The 20,074-nt window shown below is 42.7% G+C and overlaps 6 protein-coding genes across 13 annotated transcripts in view; 5 read left to right on the top strand and 1 right to left on the bottom strand.

Annotated features, from left to right (window-relative positions):
- Positions 1-6,749, top strand: part of LOC113204672 (KH domain-containing protein akap-1) — a 50,253-nt gene extending 43,504 nt beyond the window's left edge. For 3 of the 4 annotated variants that reach the window (XM_026419929.2, XM_026419927.2, XM_026419928.2), the window contains 8 exons: positions 1,375-2,189; positions 2,311-2,590; positions 2,684-2,823; positions 2,920-3,097; positions 3,178-3,390; positions 3,481-3,620; positions 4,236-4,256; positions 4,814-6,749. In XM_026419929.2, coding sequence (XP_026275714.1) covers positions 1,395-2,189; positions 2,311-2,590; positions 2,684-2,823; positions 2,920-3,097; positions 3,178-3,390; positions 3,481-3,620; positions 4,236-4,256; positions 4,814-5,065 — 2,019 coding nt within the window. In that variant the 5' untranslated portion in view covers positions 1,375-1,394 and the 3' untranslated portion in view covers positions 5,066-6,749. The remainder of the gene's footprint in view (positions 1-1,374; positions 2,190-2,310; positions 2,591-2,683; positions 2,824-2,919; positions 3,098-3,177; positions 3,391-3,480; positions 3,621-4,235; positions 4,257-4,813) is intronic. The other variant, XM_026419930.2, reaches the window with a different exon arrangement.
- A 488-nt stretch (positions 6,750-7,237) lies between these two features.
- Positions 7,238-12,688, top strand: LOC113204677 (membrane-associated tyrosine- and threonine-specific cdc2-inhibitory kinase). 2 transcript variants are annotated; one of them, XM_026419938.2, is made up of 10 exons: positions 7,238-7,526; positions 7,831-7,948; positions 8,291-8,474; positions 8,554-8,755; positions 8,836-8,958; positions 9,040-9,247; positions 9,332-9,486; positions 10,049-10,283; positions 10,374-10,506; positions 10,620-12,688. In XM_026419938.2, the coding sequence occupies exons 1-10, from the start codon at positions 7,410-7,412 to the stop codon at positions 11,014-11,016; spliced, it is 1,872 nt and encodes a 623-aa protein (XP_026275723.1). In that variant the 5' UTR covers positions 7,238-7,409; the 3' UTR covers positions 11,017-12,688. The 2 variants fall into 2 exon arrangements, with proteins under 2 accessions (XP_026275723.1, XP_026275724.1); XM_026419939.2 differs by having other exon boundaries at positions 7,240-7,526; positions 10,118-10,283.
- Positions 12,689-12,786: 98 nt separating this feature from the next.
- LOC113204678 (DNA excision repair protein ERCC-8) lies at positions 12,787-14,282 on the bottom strand. The gene is made up of 3 exons (XM_026419941.2): positions 13,999-14,282; positions 13,621-13,928; positions 12,787-13,540 (listed from the first exon to the last, which is right to left on the bottom strand). Exons 1-3 carry the CDS (start codon positions 14,166-14,168, stop codon positions 12,810-12,812), a joined length of 1,209 nt encoding a protein of 402 aa, XP_026275726.1. The 5' UTR covers positions 14,169-14,282; the 3' UTR covers positions 12,787-12,809.
- A 543-nt stretch (positions 14,283-14,825) lies between these two features.
- On the top strand, positions 14,826-15,502 carry LOC113204680 (small integral membrane protein 4). 2 transcript variants are annotated; one of them, XM_052270258.1, is made up of 3 exons: positions 14,826-15,004; positions 15,070-15,290; positions 15,374-15,502. In XM_052270258.1, the coding sequence occupies exons 2-3, from the start codon at positions 15,134-15,136 to the stop codon at positions 15,460-15,462; spliced, it is 246 nt and encodes an 81-aa protein (XP_052126218.1). In that variant the 5' UTR covers positions 14,826-15,004; positions 15,070-15,133; the 3' UTR covers positions 15,463-15,502. The 2 variants fall into 2 exon arrangements, with proteins under 2 accessions (XP_052126218.1, XP_026275728.2); XM_026419943.2 differs by having other exon boundaries at positions 14,828-15,004; positions 15,127-15,290.
- LOC127748605 (protein brawnin) lies at positions 15,488-15,749 on the top strand. The gene has a single exon (XM_052270259.1). The coding sequence runs from the start codon at positions 15,488-15,490 to the stop codon at positions 15,671-15,673; it is 186 nt and encodes a 61-aa protein (XP_052126219.1). The 3' UTR covers positions 15,674-15,749.
- Positions 15,750-15,766: 17 nt separating this feature from the next.
- LOC113204693 (uncharacterized) overlaps positions 15,767-20,074 on the top strand; it is a 14,290-nt gene continuing 9,982 nt past the window's right edge. For 2 of the 3 annotated variants that reach the window (XM_052270257.1, XM_052270255.1), the window contains exon 1: positions 16,526-16,854. The gene's annotated coding sequence lies outside the window, so the exon portion shown is untranslated. Of the gene's footprint in view, positions 15,879-16,525; positions 16,855-20,074 lie in introns of those variants that run through there. The other variant, XM_052270256.1, reaches the window with a different exon arrangement.

Genomic DNA, 20,074 nt, shown 5'->3' with positions numbered 1-20,074 from the left:
GGGGGGGGGGAGGTACACAACTGAGAATGAACTTCTCCATACATGCACTGATTTGTGTGTACGGATTTACGGATTTATGGATGAAATTATACACACTAAAAGTGTTCATTTATGGTAAATGCTCGAAATTTAACATATTTCTGATTGAATTTGTCCATTATTATGCACACCGTCGTACATAGTGCGTATGTTAAGTTCACTCCGTACGACGTGTACGAATAAGTGAATCCCAGCTAGATTAGAGTGGAATGTTAGGGGTGGCGTCCGGCTTCCTCGACATTAAGAACGTATGAGCGGTGAGCGGATAGGCCGAGTTCGTCGTGTCGTGGGGGTCTGACTCTGACGCGGAAGTGCCTCGATGTCCTTCCCCTCTGTCTGGTGTTATTTTGGGGGAGGTGGCTCCCCCGCCCCGCCCCGCCACGCTACGCCACGCCACGCTGCGTACAATCTGGGGCGGTGGAGGGTGTCGCGGTGTGGCGGGGCGTGGGCCCCTGCCGACCGTCGCTGGCCGGACAGTGCCGGATAAAGTATATCTCTGGACAGGGCTGGACGGCGAGCTGGTTCGAGGAGAGAAGGGGGGGGGGGGTCGGAGGTGTTTGTGTCTGTGGCAGACCTTCCGGTGTCAACGACCCTATCGCCGGTATCCGCGGTTTGTGGCGGTTGCGAAAGGGTCGCTTGAAAGAAGAGTAAAATGACTACTTATATGTAGATGGGTGTACTTTGGGCATACCAAGCAGTCACTCGCTGTACCGTACGCGTGCGTGCGGTTGCCCTGTGCCCGCGCCTTACGGGTCGAGCGAGTAGGCAACCCGCCCGCTGGGGGTGCGTACGATGCAGTGGGGGCCAACCTGCCTTTGAGTCAATGCGAAGATTTGCTGTGCGCCTCGAGCACCACGTGGATTTGTTCCCCCTTGCCTCTCTCTGCGACGCGATGCAAGGGGCTGACTGCGCCGGCCGTCTCCATCACTGGCGGGGCGAGGGCAGGACAGAAGGGCGTGTTCGCCTAGTCAGCACCCGACTCTGTCGCGGGGTAGGCCGCCGGGCGCTGGGACAGCAGCGCTCCCACTGTGTAATCCAATATTGTGGCATGCCACCCGGACTAGACTGGCCCGTTGGCAGGATCGTCGAGACGTAGATTTAGCGTCCACCGATGAGAAAAGTTTTCCATTTGCGGCTGTTCAATGCGATTTTTCGGTCTTTCAAAGTTTATATCTTTTGTCATTTTTTGCCCCTTTGTAAAATCAAAAATTATTGCTCTCCGATTTTTAGTTATTTTAATTTACCAACTTTAGTTCCCTGCTAGAGTCTGCTATACTATAAAATATCAACTTTTTCAACTTTGTAGTAATAATTATTCTTGTTTCTGTTTTACAGGTCCACAATTTCTGTGGTGGATGTCAAGAATGGCTCCAGCAAGCACTCCGCGACAACTGTGGGTGTGGTCTTTGCCTTCACTAGTAATCCTACTGAGTCTTGTGTGGTACAAGCGCAAAAGGAATACCCTTCGCTCTGACCCAGGAGGTACATCAAAACTACTACCAGACGCTTCAGAATCAGAAAGTAAAGGGCTTGAAGAGGATAATACCTCTCCTTTACTTGTTCATGGTGAAGCAACTTCCAATCCTGACTCAACAAACGAATCTGTTGAACTGTATCAGAAGTCATTGGCTTCTGTTAAGAATTTAATCAGTGAAAAGCCAGGAGGCATTGTGGAAGTACCAATCAGTGAGACTGACTCAGTAAAACCAGAATCTACTGAGGTACTTGCTGTTGAAGAAGTACTTTGCAAACAAGTTGCACCAGTGTGTGACGTTTTGCCTGTGCGCAAGGAGGCAAAAGTCTGTGAAGTCATTGTTGACAAGAAAGAGATTGCTCCTTGTGTCACAGAAAACTCAAAGGAGAAAAGTACAGAATCCGAGGATTCTGTTATTGTTTGTGAGAAGAAAGTCATTACCACCTCTACCAATATGAAAGATACTAAAGAAGTAGAAGTCTCTGTTGCACCTTCTAAGGATTTGAAGGATGACAGTGACAAGGTAGCAGCACTTGAGGGTAAACTAGCATCCCTGGCACTTGGTTCAAGTGAGGAGCAAAGGCGGGGGGCAGAGAGGGACTCTGCCAACCACAGCCCAGTGGACGCAATGCTCGCCAGCCCCTCAATGAGCAGCTATTCAGATGAACACAGCGAGGTGAGTTTACATTTCTATCCTTTACTATCAATAATTTCCGTGATAAGTATTGTTTGTTCAATTTTTAATTTCATAGTTGATGTAGACAAACTAAGGGAACCATGTTTGTATTGTGTTTCAGGGTTCCAGTGATAGTGGAAAAGGATGCAGTGACGTAGCCTCCCCACCTTCCAGGACCCCAGTTGGAAGTGGTTCACTGGCTGGAGATGCTGAAGTTGGCACTGGGGTAGAGTCAACAAGTGGATATACAGTGTACGACTTTCTACTCTCTCAGCTTTACGCTGGCCGTCTCATCGGCCGCCATGGTTGTTTTGTTAAAGAAATCAAAGCAAAAACAAATGCATCCATATGGATAAAGAGGCATCCAAAGAGCAGAGACTTGAAAATTTGTTCAGTTGAAGGTTTGTTTTACCTTAATATTATTTACTGTGGTATTTTTAGATACATCCAGTCTGCCAAGCTCTATTCCAACTAATTATTCATTGTCTTTGCAGGCACTTCAGCAGAAATAGAAAATGCTTTAGCTATGATCAGGCAACAATTCCCTCTTAACAAGTATCCCACTGTGACTTTAGAACAGATTTCCTCAGCACCTACACCTTCCACTTTCCCATTGGTACCAGACTTCTGTCAGGTTGGTAACATTTTCTAATTCTGTACAAAATTTATTTTAACTACCATTTAATGGGAAACATTCATTTTATTTTCAACACCTTTTCATTTACTGCAGCTGCACCTTGTTGAGGGTGTGAATAATGAAGTGATGATCTCCAGTCTGGTGTCCCCTGCACATATGTTTATACAACAGCCTTACCATCCTTCTTATCAATTCCTTCAAAGGCTTAACCACATGATGAATTCTGTGTACGCACATGTGGAAACCCCTAACCTACCTGAGCCAATCGAAGGTACGAGCAGTTCAGTTTCTACTGTTTCACCTTAAATATCTACCACTTGTTCATTTGCCTAATGTTTTTCTCTATTTCAGCCGGCAATATTTGTGTTGCACCTGCTGTTGATGGCTGGTATAGAGCCCAAGTAGTTTCTACCAATGAAGAATCCCAGACTAGTGAAATTAAATTTGTAGATTATGGTGGCTATATGGCTGTAAACAACACAGTTCTGAGACAGATCAGACAGGACTTCATGACTCTACCTTTCCAAGCTACTGAGTGTTACCTTGCCAACATTAAACCTTCTGGTAAGTTTCTTCTTACATTCTGTCGTGTTTAGATTTGTTTCCAAGTTTTTTTTATTAGGCCCTTAATATTGATTGTTTTTTTGTTTTTAGGTGAATCAGGAGAGTGGGGCCTTGAAGCTCTAAGGATAGTTGAAGAGCTGACCAGAGGTCAAATGCTGCTTGCTCAAGTATATGATTACGCTGCAGATGGTGTTCCACTTATTTACCTCTACTCTTCTGTAAATTCTCAGGTATTTATACTTCATTATAATCCCAACATCCATTTCTCTGTACCTTCAGGCCATTGGAACTTGTGCAAGGTTACTTTCTTCAATCCAGTTTCTTTCAACTTAGAACATTTTCAATGGATGGTTTTCAAACATTTTTTCCAACTTTCTCTGCATACCTTTTTACAAGGATTATACTCTATATTTATCTTTTATTTGAATGTAATACTCCAATATGAGATTACTATGTCTGCTTTATACTCTTGCTCTGGAGTTGCTTTATATGCCTCACTGTTCATCATTTCATTCTTGCTTGCTGACAAGATGCAATGTGTCTGTGTCCTTGATCTTAAGTCAATTTTTGCCTATCATGCCTCACATTTTGTGCGTGCATGCACTTATACCTGCAGCCTGAGCCTGAGAGTAAACAAATTCTACTGTATCATTATTTTTTATGATAGTGGATTGTTTCCTCACTTACCTTTAAAACACACTGCCCTGTCAGACCCTTTGTTCCAAGGCTTGTCTTATAGCATGTTAGCATATCCCATATTTTATTGAGCAATTGTTTGCTCGTGAGGTATTTTAAGTCTCAAAGTTACTATGAAAGTCATGTGAGTGATGTTCTTGTCCTTGCAGCCATGGATGTATGATCCAGAGGTGAGTCATCCTGGCTTCATAGTAATCGTGATAAGAAGCATGCTTGCAGTCTAATGCAGCCTTTTTACTGACTTATTTAACCACTGCACCAAGCTTTACAATCACATAATTGTCCATAGCATAGAAGTTGTCTTTTATGTGTATTAACATTACAAGTTTAACATGTCAAAAGCATTGCCCTTTAGTTAACAAAGCACCTGTTAGAGGGGGGAAAAGGAGGTAGAGGTCAAATCTCTTAATGAATGAGCATAACTGTTTCTAGCTTCAGCTTTCACACCAACTGCTTTAAACGAACAAACTTTTCAATTTTGTTACCTTAATAAGTGTAAATATTTTAGTGTTATCTCTTGTTCAAAAACTATAAAATGGAAATCAATCTGCCACCAATCTTTTGTTACTTGTACAAAGATTAAATTTAATTAATTTATGCACAATAACACAATTTTTAACACTTATCTGTTGATCCCCCTTTTTCCAAAGCTGCTCATTTTCAGATGAAAGTGATAGCTTATTTTTGTTGTATTATTACTAACAACTATGCTGTTTAATTTTTACAGGTTGTCCTGATAAATCAAGAGTTAGTAGCGCGAGGGATGGCAGATGTTGACGACTCTGTCTCGTCATCTTCTGAGGCTGGTTCATTAGTAGTTGCAGCCAAGGCTGTTGCAGCTGTTGCAGCTGCTGCAGCAAGTGAAGCTTCAAGCAATAGTCAAACAGAAGAAACTACCGAGTCAAGTACAACAAAAGAATGTGAAGATAAATCTACTACAGTTGAGCCTTCAACTGTGTCTGAAGTAGCTGCCAACTGAGTACCCCTACTGTGGAGTTTCAGCGACTTACCTAGGCATTTTGCCTGATTGCATTGTGATTTGTTAGCCTCTGCTGTGATGGCAGGAAAAAACTTGTGAGCTGTGTCTTGCTGAGAAAAAAAATTGGGATGCTTGTAGTATAATGAAGTGCCAAAATGATGCCATTGTGCTCAAGTGTAAATATAAATATAAATTGCCCATTAGAACTGATGTCAACCAGTCTAAATGCTCGGATATATTTTGTTGTACAATTTGTGTGTATTTTCCCCAAGTCGCAAGGATCTCATCTGTACTGGACAAACCTCCAAGATTCCATTAAAGGACAAAAGACATATTTCCTTGCCTACTACTAAGAACATTTAGCATGTAATTTTGTTGTAGTTGCTAAGATGAAGTTAGTGTGTTGGTTATGCTGTCACAATGTAGATTAGTCATTCTTTGCTCCTGTAAAATTGTGTTGATTCCTTCCGTTCTCTTTAATGGAATCTGTTCCTTTGCATGGCTGTGCAAACTCTTGAGGGTTGAGCTAAACACAGAGAATAGAATGAAATGAAAAGGGAGAAATGTCATCAATGAACTTTAGGAGTTATCTTAACTCACAAATTAATATTAGAATTCAGTTCGTTTCAGAATTGATCAATCATTATTACTGTAAAATTCTTAGGATTGAAAATTGCACAGCCTAGTTCCTTGTGACTAGAACACTTAGGACAGATGTTGTTTACTGTTAATTTATTTCTGTATTGGGTTTTTACTTGCTGACATGTATAACATTTATAATGTTTTTTTTTTTTCACTGTTGTCTTTACTTGTGTGTGATGGGAGGGTTTGAAATAATGCTGTTATTATGTGATCCAATCATTCACATTGTTTTGTTGTTCTTTCGTTTGTGAAAACACTTGTTAATCATGGTAGGAACATATCTGATAGTTTCTGAGAATAATCTGCTTGGACATGGAAAGAACAGTTCACTACTGATACGCTGAAAGCATTTTACGAGGTTACTCTTTATTACCTTTTGTGAACTTTCCTAAAACTCTTGTTTAATTTTTAAAATTCTTTTTAGTTAAGAATGTAAGTAACTTGTCATAGTGATTCAATTTTAAATGGAGTTTTAGTCTAATGTGCAATTTAGTACTATATGTGGGCTCAGATTTGGCTAAAGCTTGGGGTGTTCCATTACTTCACTTTTAACTTTCCACCATGTGTCTCGCACCCTTTTTATTATTGCATGCACGGTCCCAACAGTTCCGTAGCATTTATTTGTGGTTGTTTTTTCAAAATCTAGTTTTGTAACAAAGTTTTATAATGTCAACATGTGTTAGTTATCACTAAAATTCATAATTTTGCAAAAAAAAAAATCTTTTTAAAAATATTTTTAGTAATTTCTGAGTTTTGTTGCTTTTCTATAAGCTTTCATGTGCCAGCAGGTAATTACATAATCTTATAAAGAGTGTTTTCTTTCAATTGTGTTGTACTTGCTACTTACTTTTCTTTTTCATTAATTAATTTTATTCTGTGCAAGTTCTGAAGGAAATGATATTGCAGTCTTGTAAAGTAATGCAATTGACTCATAGCATAGCACATTATGTTCTTAAACATGTAGAATGAAAACCATCAGCACACTAGTGAAACTTTATTTTGTAAATAGATATGTGAAAATATATTTGAAATCAGTTTCCAATTATCACATTTACTTTCACCTCTAATACTCATTCAGATAAAGGCCTCTTTATGATTCATCAACTCCACTACACACTGCATTGATGAGACTCATTCACAACATGTCGGGGTAAAACCTCGCATTCATAAAATCAAACCTTACCCTTTACCTCTCCCATGTCCTATGTGGGCAAGTCCTATGTGTCATTCAATGTGACAGGGTTGTGCCGGGCTGACCCGCCGCGCTGGGTTGGCCGACTGCGACTGAATCTAAGGGTGAGGATCTAGTTTATCAAAGACCGGACCCTCACCGAGATCTGTGCGCCCGATAATATGCCTCAAAAAGCTTAAATCTTGAACATGAGGCGGGTCATCTACGTAATTTGAATTTCGCGGTCAAGCGGAAAAGAAATGAAAGTCGTTTCCGGGCCTCACTCAGGCGTACGTCGTCATCGCCATCTCGCGGAGGATACATGTACTACACCGGCACCGGTGTGCGCTGGCGTCGCTTTCTGACAGCACCCTCGTATCACAATGTGCCCACCAATCACGGCGTTTTCAAAAGTATCACAATGTGGTTGCGGTGTGGGGTTTTAAACGAATGTTTTTGAAAATTTCTTCTAGTCTGTTTGTGTAGTTATGTTTTTGCAACTTACCAGATTAAAATAGCTACGTTGTGTCGATGCATAACTGCATCCAAATGGCTTTGAAAGAAGATTCTCTTTGTTTGGAAGATCACAGAAGTCTTTTCGGACATTGTCTGTCTTTCGAGGCAGAGGATTCTTTTCAGAGAAAGAAGGTTTGTAGGCCATGTTGCTTATCAACTTTCCCCTCAAAATGTTACAGAGACGCCAAGAAAACTCTTAAAATTTTTGGTGTAGATCCTGTTTGTTGATTTCTTAGTAGAATGAACTCGCTTGGTCCCGGTGTTTGTTATTATCTGTCTTTGATTTGGGCCGACTAACCTAAACACAACAACAAGTGGTTGAGAGACCCGGCTTTCTTCTGTATATTGGATCAAATTGAATAAATACTCAACCTATCAACCTAACTGTGAGCCATGTTGTATTGGTACATGACAATTTCTTTAATCTTGTTTTTAGGATGTGGAAACAACTACTAAAACCCCTGTTCCTCCCAAAACACCTGTGAAATTTTCTCCTTGGTTCAGAGTGGAAAGAGAGGCTTCGCTGGTCACTTTCAAGCAAGACCGAACAAAAAGTATCCTTTTGAAGCGTTTTTGCACTTTAATATTGTTAATTCATACTATTTTAATTGTGTTGCCTGTATAAGATTACTGTGTTGACATTCCCAACACCACCCACATTCTTTTGAAAAAAAATAATAAACCTTATAACAGAAATATACTCCCCTTAAATTGATTTTTGTTCTTTGGATTATTATAACTTGTTTACTCAATACTCAGAATTTTCTTTGACTTAATAAACTTTTTGGTTGCAATCATTCATTGGTGTGGTGGTTGGTGTTGTAAAATTCTGTATGTTGCTTATCGATTTGATAATTTGCTTTGTGTTTGCAAGTACATTCCTTAACTATGCTCAGCTGTTCCATTAAGCCGATTATATGACAGACGGCGCAAAGAAAATTATTTGGAACAAGTGTTCAAAGATGTTAAACAGGTTGGAGAAGGTCACTTTGGGAAAGTTTATAAGGTCTTAAGTAGAGAAGACAACAAAATTTATGCTGTGAAAGTATCCAAGGAAATTTTTCACAATGAAGCTGAAAGGTATGAAGAGCACAATTTGGCATGTTATTTTAAGATTATTTTATTGATTATGAATTAACAATTTTTGTAATGTAACCAGGCTGAAGAGGTCCGAAGAAGTGCGTAAACATGAAATGATCCCAATGCATCCAAATTGTGTCAGGTTATTCAATGCTTGGGAAGAACAGGGAAAACTTTATTTATGGTTGGAGTTTTGTGATACATCACTGGAAGCTTATGCGGAAAAAAACCATGATATAGGCGAATGGAAAGTTTGGGAGATACTGCTTGATCTTTTGCTGGTAAGAAGCATGCTTGTCAAGTGTGTTAATTTTTTTTCTGGCATGTCAAATTTAATTTATGCAATGCCTTTTTTTATCAGGGTCTTAAAAACTTGCATGACAATAGATTGGTTCATGTAGATGTCAAGCTAGAAAACATATTAATGACATCAGATGGAGTCTGCAAGCTTGCTGACTTTGGCCTGCTTGTTGACATGTCCCAAGTAAGTAGACCAGCCTGATGGTCAATCTCTGTAAGTAATTATTATTGTTCATTTGTAAAATAAAATAACTTTTTCTCGTAGGATGCGCAACCACCAAAAAATGTTGTGGAAGGAGATGGCCGTTATCTTGCACCTGAACTTCTTGAAGGAGGACCATGTACACCTGCGGTTGATGTATTTAGCTTAGGACTGTGTATCTTAGAGTTAGCTGCTGATATTGTGATGCCTAATGGAGGAGATGATTGGCAAAGCTTAAGGCGGGGTGAAATACCTCTGCAGAAAACAACACGTATGTTAAAGCATGTTACCAGCACCATCACCTTATATTCACAGAGTGTTGGAGTTTTATTATAATTTTATCTATCCTCTGCAGATCTGTCAGAGGAACTGAAAAGTGTTATTGTAAAAATGATTACACCTAATCATTTAGAAAGACCCAATGTAGATACACTTTTGGGTCAACCAAGACTGCAGAAAATGTGGGGGGAACGTCGTGAGAAAAACTCCGCTTTAAATATAAAAGCACCGGTAAGTTGTTGGATACATTCAGAATCAGCTTTCTGTATTAACTCTCATTTACCCTCGCCACTCCTCTTCCCATATATTTTCAAATCCTGTTGGTTGCTTCTAATTTACTGGCTGTAGTGTTAATATTGTGGTTTTGTGAGTGTGTAGAAGTAATAGTTGAATGTAGTTTATTTTAATGTTACACATTGCATATTATTTAATACAAGTAGTGACCATTTACCTTCTCTGCAATCTTCAAACTATTTATTTAAGATTTTATAATATGCATTGTTTTTAGCAAATGATTGAGGTGCTGTAGATTATTTCAACCATTGCTCAGCCACCTTTCCCCATGCATGCTTCCCAAACTCTGCATGACTCTGTACTTTCAATATTGGTTTGTTCTATTTGGGGCCTAGTTGTAATTCATTAAACATCTACCTAATTTAAATTATCCTCTAATACATAGTTTCCCGGGTATATCATTTGGTACTCTCCCCCATCCCATCCCATTGACAATCCTGTAGTGCATGTGCCTCCTACCTTCAACTAAATACTCCCCACTCACCTTGCTGTTTAACAGCATATGGCCTTGACTGGCTTTATGGCCATCTTCAACTTGCTGATCTTCCTCTTGTCTGTGCCGCTGAAGATAACTGAGGTTCTTCGGAAAAAATGTGGACGTCCTGGCCGAGTTCTTCGGCGTCCCGTCGTTTCTTCCCTGTTCCCCTCCAAAGCGCTGATGAGGAGGCGATTAATGAATGGATCCGGTCCTGCCCAGCCCCCTCCTAAAACTTGCAACATGCAGTTTTCTGATGGTGAGACAGTTTGCTGCTGAAATTTTGATTCCGAGGCTGTAAATTTTATTTGCATTCATTCCAGCTAAACCTAAGTATTTCTTTCCTTAGATGAATTGGAAGTTGCTACCATGTTAACTGACGGCAAGCTTGACATACTGGCAAGCTCTACACCTTTTAAACCACCTACACCAACAAGATCAAGAAATGTTGCAAATTCTCTAACCAGTCAACGCACTCTCAAGTATGTCCTTGAAAAGCCTCATTACCTTTTACTGTTTTGTAATAACTCCTTCTTTCAATTCCTAGATTATTGTCAATTACAATTATTACAATGTGTATTCTCTATCTCTTCAGCTTTGCATTGAATGATTCTGGATCCAGTTCTCCATCAAGCACACCCCCAGCTTCACCAACATCAAGATTTTTCTCTCAACTCCGCCCTACAAGTCCCTTGAATTCTGTTGGTGAAAATCCCCCTGCCTCTCCTGTATCAATGGACGAAAGTCCTTGTGCTTCACCTGACTTCAGTTTATTACATCATTCAAATAGTGCTAAAGAGAGTGTGATGAAAATTAATAATTCAGGTAATCTAGACATATCTGGACGCTCTTCCTTGGATAGGTCTGTGCCAGTGATTGGGAGATTAGGAAGGAACCTCCTAAACTCCTTCAATTCATCTGAGGACGACTCTGATGATGAGAAAGCTCAAAGCAAGAAAGGAAAGAAAAGAAAGGAGAAAAAGAGCAGATAATTTGCTGAAGATTTTACCAATCAATCATTTTGGACTGTTAATGTTAAGTTTAATTAACTTTTTTTCCTTACCTAAATTTTTGTTAAATTTATTAATTTTTTTCTTTAAGATTTCTATTAAATTAGCAAAGACTTTTGTTCGGGCTTTAAGTGTCAGTGATGAAACCTTGAAATCTTCTGTCATTTGTCTCGTGCATTTTTGTTTTTCCTTTTCTTTCTCTTTTTTGGACACCTTATTATATTGTGTTTGTGGCCTTTTTTGTCTGCAGAGTATATCAAATTGCATGTTAAATAGAATTTTTTTTGATTAAATTTTATGTACATCCACCATTTGTATATCTATCTGCTTTAAATAACATTTATGTGCTTGTATGTTGTATAATATTTTTCTGTTGAATTGTTTTTACATGTTGGAAATAATTATCAGGGCCTTCTGGCTATCTTGCCTTTTGATCATGGTTACAAGATCAAAAGCAGTTTAGGTTTTCAGTTGTATTTCTGTCACATATTATGTATGGTATCCCTGTCATGTTTACTGCTGTTCATTAATTCTTGTGCCACAGGGTATAATTTGTGTACATATTCTTTGTAAACTGTATGTTTTAAATTTGTATCCCATCTCATAATTAAATGAGATGTTTGGAAAGTGATTGCTTTATCTGCAGCAATCGTGATAACTAACTGTTCGGCTGTGATGGTCCTCTGGTTGGCACTGAAGGCCAAACCTATACTTGGCCAGATTTGAAAAACTGTACATTTATCCCTGTCCTATTCTGTTGATTCTGTTGATCTTGTCCTGTTCTGTTGATTGCACAATAGGTTTAGATGTATATGGTTAATCAATGTTTTGGAGTCTTGCACAATTTTAGCACGAAATTCATCATCTTGACAATGTCATATCTGCACCAACAGTCAGCACTGTTAGCAATTATCAGTTGTGAATCTCTGTGTTGCCACTAGTCATGTGTAGTTTGAGCCTGTTTATATTGTAAGCTGAACAATTAAAAAGAAACTAAAATAAACCTGGCCTGTTGATAGGTTGTTTAGTCAGATTTGTGTGAAGACTTCAGGTTATTGGCCAACCAGTATTTGTAATTTTGTATGTTTTGTATTATTTCATTCTGTACTAGACTGTAAAATGTACATATGTATACATGTGCTGTAGAGTTGTTGATTTGAAATTTTTTATTGTTTTTGAGGAGTGATTGGATCGCATTTTGCAGCCTTATTATCTGTGGGCTAGCACTTTGCTGATAGAGGGGAGAAGGCCTGGTTAACAGGAACCACAATTTACCTTTGTCATACCATCTAATTGGTTTAACAAAGTAGCTATATCCTTCTTTTACTTTCAGTTTAAAAATACTGAATTGACTTAAAGAAGGCGAAGTTGGGCCCTCAGAATGGATTTTATGAATAAAAACAAGGGTTTTGGACAGCATTTACTGATTCCCCATTTATCAAAAGTCTCTTATGATGTGTCTAACTTGTTGAGCCTTTTACATACATTGTTTTCATCAGAATGAATCAAATTTTTTGTCACCCTGGTTTTTATTTTGTTTTGCAAGGTAATTCTTTTACCTTTCATCATTCATCATTTAATTTTTACAACAATCACAGCTAACATTTATGAAATGTATGAAGGTTGATCTCATTAAAAATCAGTTGCTACACTAGTGCCATATTTATTCTTTGCTTTAACCTGGTATGAATTAGTAGCCTGCTGCCTGCTAGGTAGGGGAATAGTTTTCAATTTTGAAATGGAAAATAATAATACAAGTAAATTAATAATTTTAATCAGTCTCCTTCATCACTACTCCATACATCCTGGGTTACCTCACCCACAGGTCGCACAGAACTATTGGTACTCACACTCTGAATGTTAACATGATCTTTATAAGCAGCTTCTTGCAACAAATCTGGAGTCCAGATCAAAATATTTCGATCATGAGCCCCACTGTATAGCTCTTGATACAAAGTATTAAATTTGCAAGAATTAACTTCATTATAATGTCCTCTCAATGTTCTCACCAACTCTCCTGTCTGCACTTCATAAACTAGTATTTTACCATCTGAGGGAATAAACACTAACTCTTTTCTAGAGCTACCCGCCACATCAAACTGAACACTCTTACTCTTCTCTGAAGGCTTTGCCTTATATTCCACTCCTTCTTTCTTCCCCGAAGTCATATTCCAAAGTTTGGCACGGCCATCCCATCCTAAAGATATGAGATTCTGGCCATTCTCAGTGAAGCACAGTCCATTTACAGCAACCTCATGTGATTTAAGCTTGCCTTTGTTTTTGTAGTTGACCTGTCCATTGTTATGGTCAAGGATTCGAAGAGCTGACTTCCCTGATCGGGCATCCCATACTATTATTCTTCCGTCACAGCCTCCAGTAGTCAGTAAAAATTCTTCACAAGGTGACCAGCGACATGTTAGTACAGCACTTTCATGCCCACGTAATTCATGAGTACAAGAACCTGTAGTTAGATCAACAAGTCTCACAATGCTTTCTGTGCCAGCAACTGTCAACATAAAATAATCATTTTAGTGAGCAACATAAAAAGAATGACAAAAGATGACAAATGAGTTTAAACAAACATACCAGCTACAAGACACTTTGATATGGCTTTGGTTGACATGTGAACTTGAAAAATGCGTCCAACAAATTTCACTGTTTCAACAGGTCGCATTCGATTGCTGTCCCAAACCTTCAGGCTCTTATCCATGCTTCCAGTGACAAAGAGACCAGAATCTTGAGGGTACCACTGAACACATTCTGTACTATATTTGTGAGCAAAACGGTGGTTTCTGTCAATGACCTGAACAGAATTTGCAGTAAAACTTGGAGAACCAGTGAAGTTGTACAGATCATGTATGTAAATACTGCCATCGGAACATCCAGATAAAAGGCTGTGAAAATAAAACAATGTTATAAAATCAAGGTTCAGGATCAAAGAATATCATTTTCAATATTACTTACTAACGACCCTCAGCATCTAAATCTAATGTACGGACTCCTGAAGAAAAAACATTTTCGACATCTCGATGACTGCTGAGAGCCAAGTTTTTCGCTCTTTTATATGCTTCAGATGTTTTAAATAGAAGCGGATCTGTGACACCAATCCTTAAATTTTCTATCTGATGGATCATATTTGATCAGTTCGTTATAATAAAAGCGCACTAGAAATCTGGGTGCATGCAATACAATATTGATAAATACCAATATTGAAATACAATGGAAAGTTACACAACACAGAGCGCAAAGCCCAATATGCTTCAGATGTTTTAAATAGAAGCGGATCTGTGACACCAATCCTTAAATTTTCTATCTGATGGATCATATTTGATCAGTTCGTTATAATAAAAGCGCACTAGAAATCTGGGCGCATGCAATACAATATTGATAAATACCAATATTGAAATACAATGGAAAGTTACACAACACAGAGCGCAAAGCCCAAACAAATCAACACAACTCAGTAGAAGCAGACTATTAGTTGTGATGATTCCTGTCATATAAGCAATACAATTTCACAATTTCTGACACACTAGGTTAGACCTGTTCCATGACAGCCTACGCAGTACAATGAATGACATTTTTAGAGTCACGGTGGGTTGTCAATGTTTTCAAAATATCAAAGAAATCAGGACCCATCGTGGAGTAATTGGCCCTTAACACGTTAACAGTTGTTTTTGTGCTGCTCTGCCGGTGCTTACTCCTAAGTGTTTCCCCTTCCCCGTCCATCCCTATCGCTCGCGGACGAGCGGGGGTGCGCGGTATTTATATGCCCCACCACTCCCCTCCCCTTCCCCTTCACCTTCACCTTCACCCCTTCCCATTCCCCTCTAGCTCTAAAGTGTGCACAGTTTCCTCCTTTTTAAGAGAGTCCTCTTTATTGCACAAGTTGTCTCCAGCTGAGTTTCGTTTTAGGATAATTCTCTCCTTCGCCCTGGTATATTAAAAGCGGGAATTTATAAATATCTAGGTACGCTCACCCTCTGAATAGTTAAAGAAAAGACCTTGTGATGAGTGGAGGTTATGTTTCATCAGGTAACCATTGTGCCGGATCAAGCTACCAAAGAAATAATATGTATTGTTTTAAAACAGAAAACAAATGTGGAATTTTCGAAGCAAAAAACTTGCACGACTCCTTCGAAACTATCCTGGATACAAGACAATTGGAGAGTTTGCTTTTCTTCCAGTCTTTTTTGTAGGCGGAGCAGCTTTGGAATATGTAATGATAAACTGGCATTTTGGAGAAGTCAACTTCTGTAAGTTTAATTTTACAATTTAAATTTTATTTTTTAAATGGTTCTGTTAAATCTGTCATCTTAATTTTATGTTCTTGCGGCAGATAGAACATTTAAACGAAGACAAGCAAAGGAACAAGCAGAAGCTATTGTCCATCAATATTTAGCAAAAAAAAATCAAGTTGAAAGTTAGTACATTTTTTTCTTTCTGAATTAAAATGCCTTACGGAGTACCCTGGCCTAGATTTCTAGCATTCTCAATCTCAGCTCTGTCAAGCAGTTTAGTAGGCTCACAGTTAGTGCACAATTATTACCAGCCTCTGGCTGATATGGATGAGCTCATACGTAAAGAAGTTGAGCGCTTAAAAGCTGAGAAAGGAATTGTTGATGATAATCTAAAGTAGAGGCCCCTTGCGTGATTTATAATTATGTTGTAAATAAATAGCGTTGTTACTCAGAATAAATTATTTTTTATCTGAATGTTGTTGTTTTTTAGATGAATTCTCTTGAAAACCCTTCATCGCCCCTCATTGAAGAATGTACTGAATTTGCTGTCCTTTCCAAAAATTGAAGAATGCACCCTGAAAGAAGTCTAGGAACATCACACATGTAAGAGGAGATTTTTTAATTTATTTACAAATGTAGTTTACATTTGAACACTATGATGGTCAGGTTGTTTTCTTTTCTTTTCTCCTTTTGTTTTGGAAAGGGGGCAGGGGTCCTCTGTAGATGCTAGATTTTTCTTCTTCCCACTCTGCTTTAATCTACTGCAGAATGGTGGATAGCAGGATAATTATATTCTCCTTGGTTGGTTTGCTTCGTCAGGTGCGTCCTCCACCCTCACACCCCCACCTCCAGAGTCGTGGCTCTCTTTATCCTGGGATGGCTCTTCCCCGATCCCGGTCCCCACGGCCGTACGACCCCCGCCCTTTCGCTCGCTGCAACTTGCTTGCAACCCCAGCCAGCTCCCCGTGCCGCCCGCCCGTCTGCAGTCGGGTCGCCCTCGGCTCAGCGGGTCCGAGCGCGTGGCCACCCGCTTCCCTCGGACCCAGCTTACCGGGACGCGACCACTTGCGCGGGGTGCGGGGGTGGGTATTGATCGTTAAAAGCCAGCTGGGTAGTTCGGCGCCCGCCCGCGGGGCGCTGGCTCGGCCAGGCCGGTTGCCCATCCGAGGCGGGTCCCCCCCTTCGCCCGCCGTCGCGACGCTCGGGCCGACGCTGCTCGGCTCAGGCGGCGCCCCGACGCCCGAGCCGAGCCCGACGCCCGCCCCTCAGTCTGCGGAGAGCCGCCGCCCCCGCCCCGCCCGCCGCGAGACGCGCCGCCCGCGGAGTTGTTCGCCGTTGTCGCGCCGCCCCGCGCCTCGCTCTGACATTTGCAGGAGTGACGGCTGATTGTTTTCGGGGGGCGGCGGGACGCGCCGTCGTCCGCGACCGCGACCCGCGTGTGCGGCCACCAGCGCGACGGGCACGGCCTCGCACTCGAGCACGGCCATCCCGACGGGGGCCGAGGGGGGTGGCAACGTGCTGAATGGAGCGTCGTCTGCTACGGTCAAGGTCACTCGGTTCGGTTCAACCCCTGTCATGAGTGAGTATGGAAACGGTGAACGCGAACGCATCCTGTGAGCTTAGCGGTGGGCTCAGGGTCTCCGCACGCGAGTTCATGTCGACAAACTGCGAAACGGGAGAGTCTACTGCGGCTGCTGAAGGAGGCGACCCTTGTCTTATTTGGCTCCGGAGTCCAGGTGTTATTGACCACGGCTGCCCCTACCCAACCCGAGCCCCTCTGATCGAGTGCTTACTATGTGAGTGCGAGGACCGGAGGGAGATCGCACCGGGGAAGAATTGCACACCCGTTCAAAAATAGTTTGTCTTTGAAGTATTTATCCGCGGGACGTGTTTTATTTAGAGGGTCATTGGGACATCCTCTCTCCAGCGTCCGCCCTGCGGACAAGCGGATACAGGCTCTGTGGGGAGTGAGCGGATGGTTTGTGGTTGGTTCGATCTCGGTTCGGCCGCTAAGCTTTTAACGCTTTTGACTTTTAACATTCTTCCCCACTGAAGACTGGTTTATTGGCACGACAGGTTGTTCTTTTTTATAGACATTGACAACATTGCATACACAACAGCAAGACCTGCTTAAGTGCGTATCTTGCAAGATGCCATTATGATGCCTGAGCGGTGACAAAAATTGTATCTACAGTGGGACAAAATAAACATTTCCGTTGTCGTCCGTTGTTCTTGTCGCGACATGTTTTCTCCACAGTGTAGGATTGCGCAAGGCGCGAAAGACCGCACTATTTAGTTCCTGACTAACATACAGTGTTATGTTAGATTACTTAACGGCCCTTTAAAACTAAAACGCGTGCGACGCGCGTGCGATGCGAAACACGGTGTCATTCTGTGAGCCGTGGTGTAAGGGGGTTGGGGGGCGGGAGGGGGAGAGGCGGAGGGCGGCGATGGCACTCCTAGTCAGCCGCCTGTATGGCAATTTGGCAATTTGGATGTATGGCAATTTGGAAAGGGTCGGGCAATTAGATGGCAGGGGCAAGAGAGAGTCTAACATCCCTGCTGTTCGTGACGGTCCTCGACTGGAGGAGTCTCGTGGGGCACCCCGGAGACACCCGGGCCGTGGGACCTCCACACGTCCGCTGAGTAGCGCAGCGAGCGCCGTACCATTGGGGGCACAGCCAAAACTACTGTGACCTAAAAGCAGACACAAATAGGAGGGGGAAAAAAGATAAACACCCACAACTACTTCCCGGCTCTTCACTCCTGTACTACTACTACATACCCCATAGAACCCGGATGCGGAAGCCGACCGAGGTCGCGCTGGACATATTTTACGACCAGAGATCTCTCTCATGCCTTTACGGAGCGAAAAGAGTCTGCTTGCTCGGGATTTTGTCGGCGCCAACCCGCCCCGCTCAGCCCCACCCCTGCACACAGCGCACCCCATCCCTCTTTCCCCTCCCCTCCCCTCTGGCCACCCCACCCTGATGAGTTTCTCTCCTAGTGTGGGTGTGAGTCACCCCCCTCCTCTCCCTCCCTCACGAAATCCCTGACCTAGCTAGACTGCCTGGGGGATTGGGGCTATGTGTCGCCGGAGTAGCAATAGCAGAGTGAGAGAGGGAGAGGGTCGGACACCGCCTTGCGAAGCAAGTGGAACTACCCTATACTGCTTGTCTTCTCTGCGGCTCCGCCACTGCACGGTGAAATTCCCCCCCCCCCTCCCCTTTTCCCCCGGGTAGCGTCACGGAGTGCCATAAATATAAGCGGACAAGCGGGCGGCCTGCTTGAGGGCGAAGGCGTGGAGGCTGCGGCCGCCAGCCCCGCGGGCGCAGCGCCAAGGGTTCGGTTTGGTGTCGTGCATGACGGCGGCGGGGAGGAGAGAGAGAGAGAGAGCTCGTGTGGTGCACTGTACTGTACCGGGGGCTGCGGGGGGCTCAATGGCGACGGCCGAGGCCTGCCCCCTTCGGGCCCCCGCCCGCACAGAGCGCCGCCACGGGCGCGACTTTAGCGGCCGCATGTAAGCGCCCTCGTCCGCGCGCCGGCCCTGCCCCGCCGCCGCCGCCCCGCCCCGCCGCAGCTGCCGGTGGCACGCGACCGCCGTAACTTCCAGAATGCAATCATTGACACCTGCTCCTTTGCTCCTCGCCGAACAAACGGGCGCTTATCTCGGGAGGAGAGGTGGGACTCAGGACTCGCACGGGTATCGCCACGGTATCGCCCTGCAGTGTTGCGTCATATTCGGTGCAGATGCTACTGCTCCCACCCCCGCATAAAACTGGGGGGCATTAAAAGTCGTACCATGAACTGAAAGAGATCTCACCCGCTCTCGAATATCGTACATACCGCACTTCATTGTGGACGGGGCAAAGAGATTGCACGGGGAAGATGTGCAAATGCACCTCGAGCGCCGTGTTTCTTGTCATTCCTTGTGATTTAATATTTTTATTTTATTACTATATGTAAGATTTGCCAAATTATTACGGCGAGTTCAGAATCACATCGGAACTATGTCTGTTAGAGTAAGTATCCTTGTCCCGCGCGCACTCGACAGCGGGCTCTAGACAGACAACGGAACGGAATCTGAGCGCGCGAGAGCCGTTCAGGCGCACCTAGGCAAGCCCGCACGGCACGCCAGCGTGACGGGACGGCCTACCACTCGGTGCGCAGGGGCTCTTGCTCCTTGCTCCGACCTGTCATATCGGGCTGTCGCCTCGGACCCGTCTGCGCCAACACGCCGAAAGTGCAAACGGGGGGTGGGGGGGCACCGTCTCCTGACCTCTTTTTCCCTCGGCCCATCACCCCCACATATTTTCCGAGACTAGAAAGGGGAGGGGTGAGCCTGGCGCGAGACCATCCCTCCTCTTCGCCTAAAGCTATGAAAGTACGTCCAGTGGCGTTGAAATAGAACAGACGGCGAACACGCCTGATGTTTAGAGTGAGGGCTCGATTCCTACGCAACCCTGTTCGGCTCAATGGAGCAGATTTTCTTTTTAGCTCGAAAGCTAAAGCTAAACACACAATAACTTCGTAACATATTTTGTTTACCCTCTCAAAGGAGGAAAGAAAAATGTGAACTTGTGAACGGAGAGGTATAAACTTAAAACAAACTGCGATGGTCTTCCGCACGAATTAAAAGTATGAAAGTATGTTTTTCTAGAGTCAACAAGAATTTGTTTCAAAATTTCAGTGTGCAGATCATTTTAACAGTGAAGTCAGATTCGATAATATTTGGATCCAACTATCGACAGCGATTTCGCGAGGGACCACGAGGACGAAACCAAAGCCTCGATTAGTTT

Source organism: Frankliniella occidentalis, unplaced genomic scaffold, assembly GCF_000697945.3.
Source record: "Frankliniella occidentalis isolate FOCC.00 unplaced genomic scaffold, Focc_3.1 Scaffold115, whole genome shotgun sequence".
Taxonomy (NCBI): Eukaryota; Metazoa; Arthropoda; class Insecta; order Thysanoptera; family Thripidae; genus Frankliniella; species Frankliniella occidentalis.
Note: the sequence above shows the minus strand (reverse complement) of the source record. Positions and strands in the feature narration are given on the sequence as shown.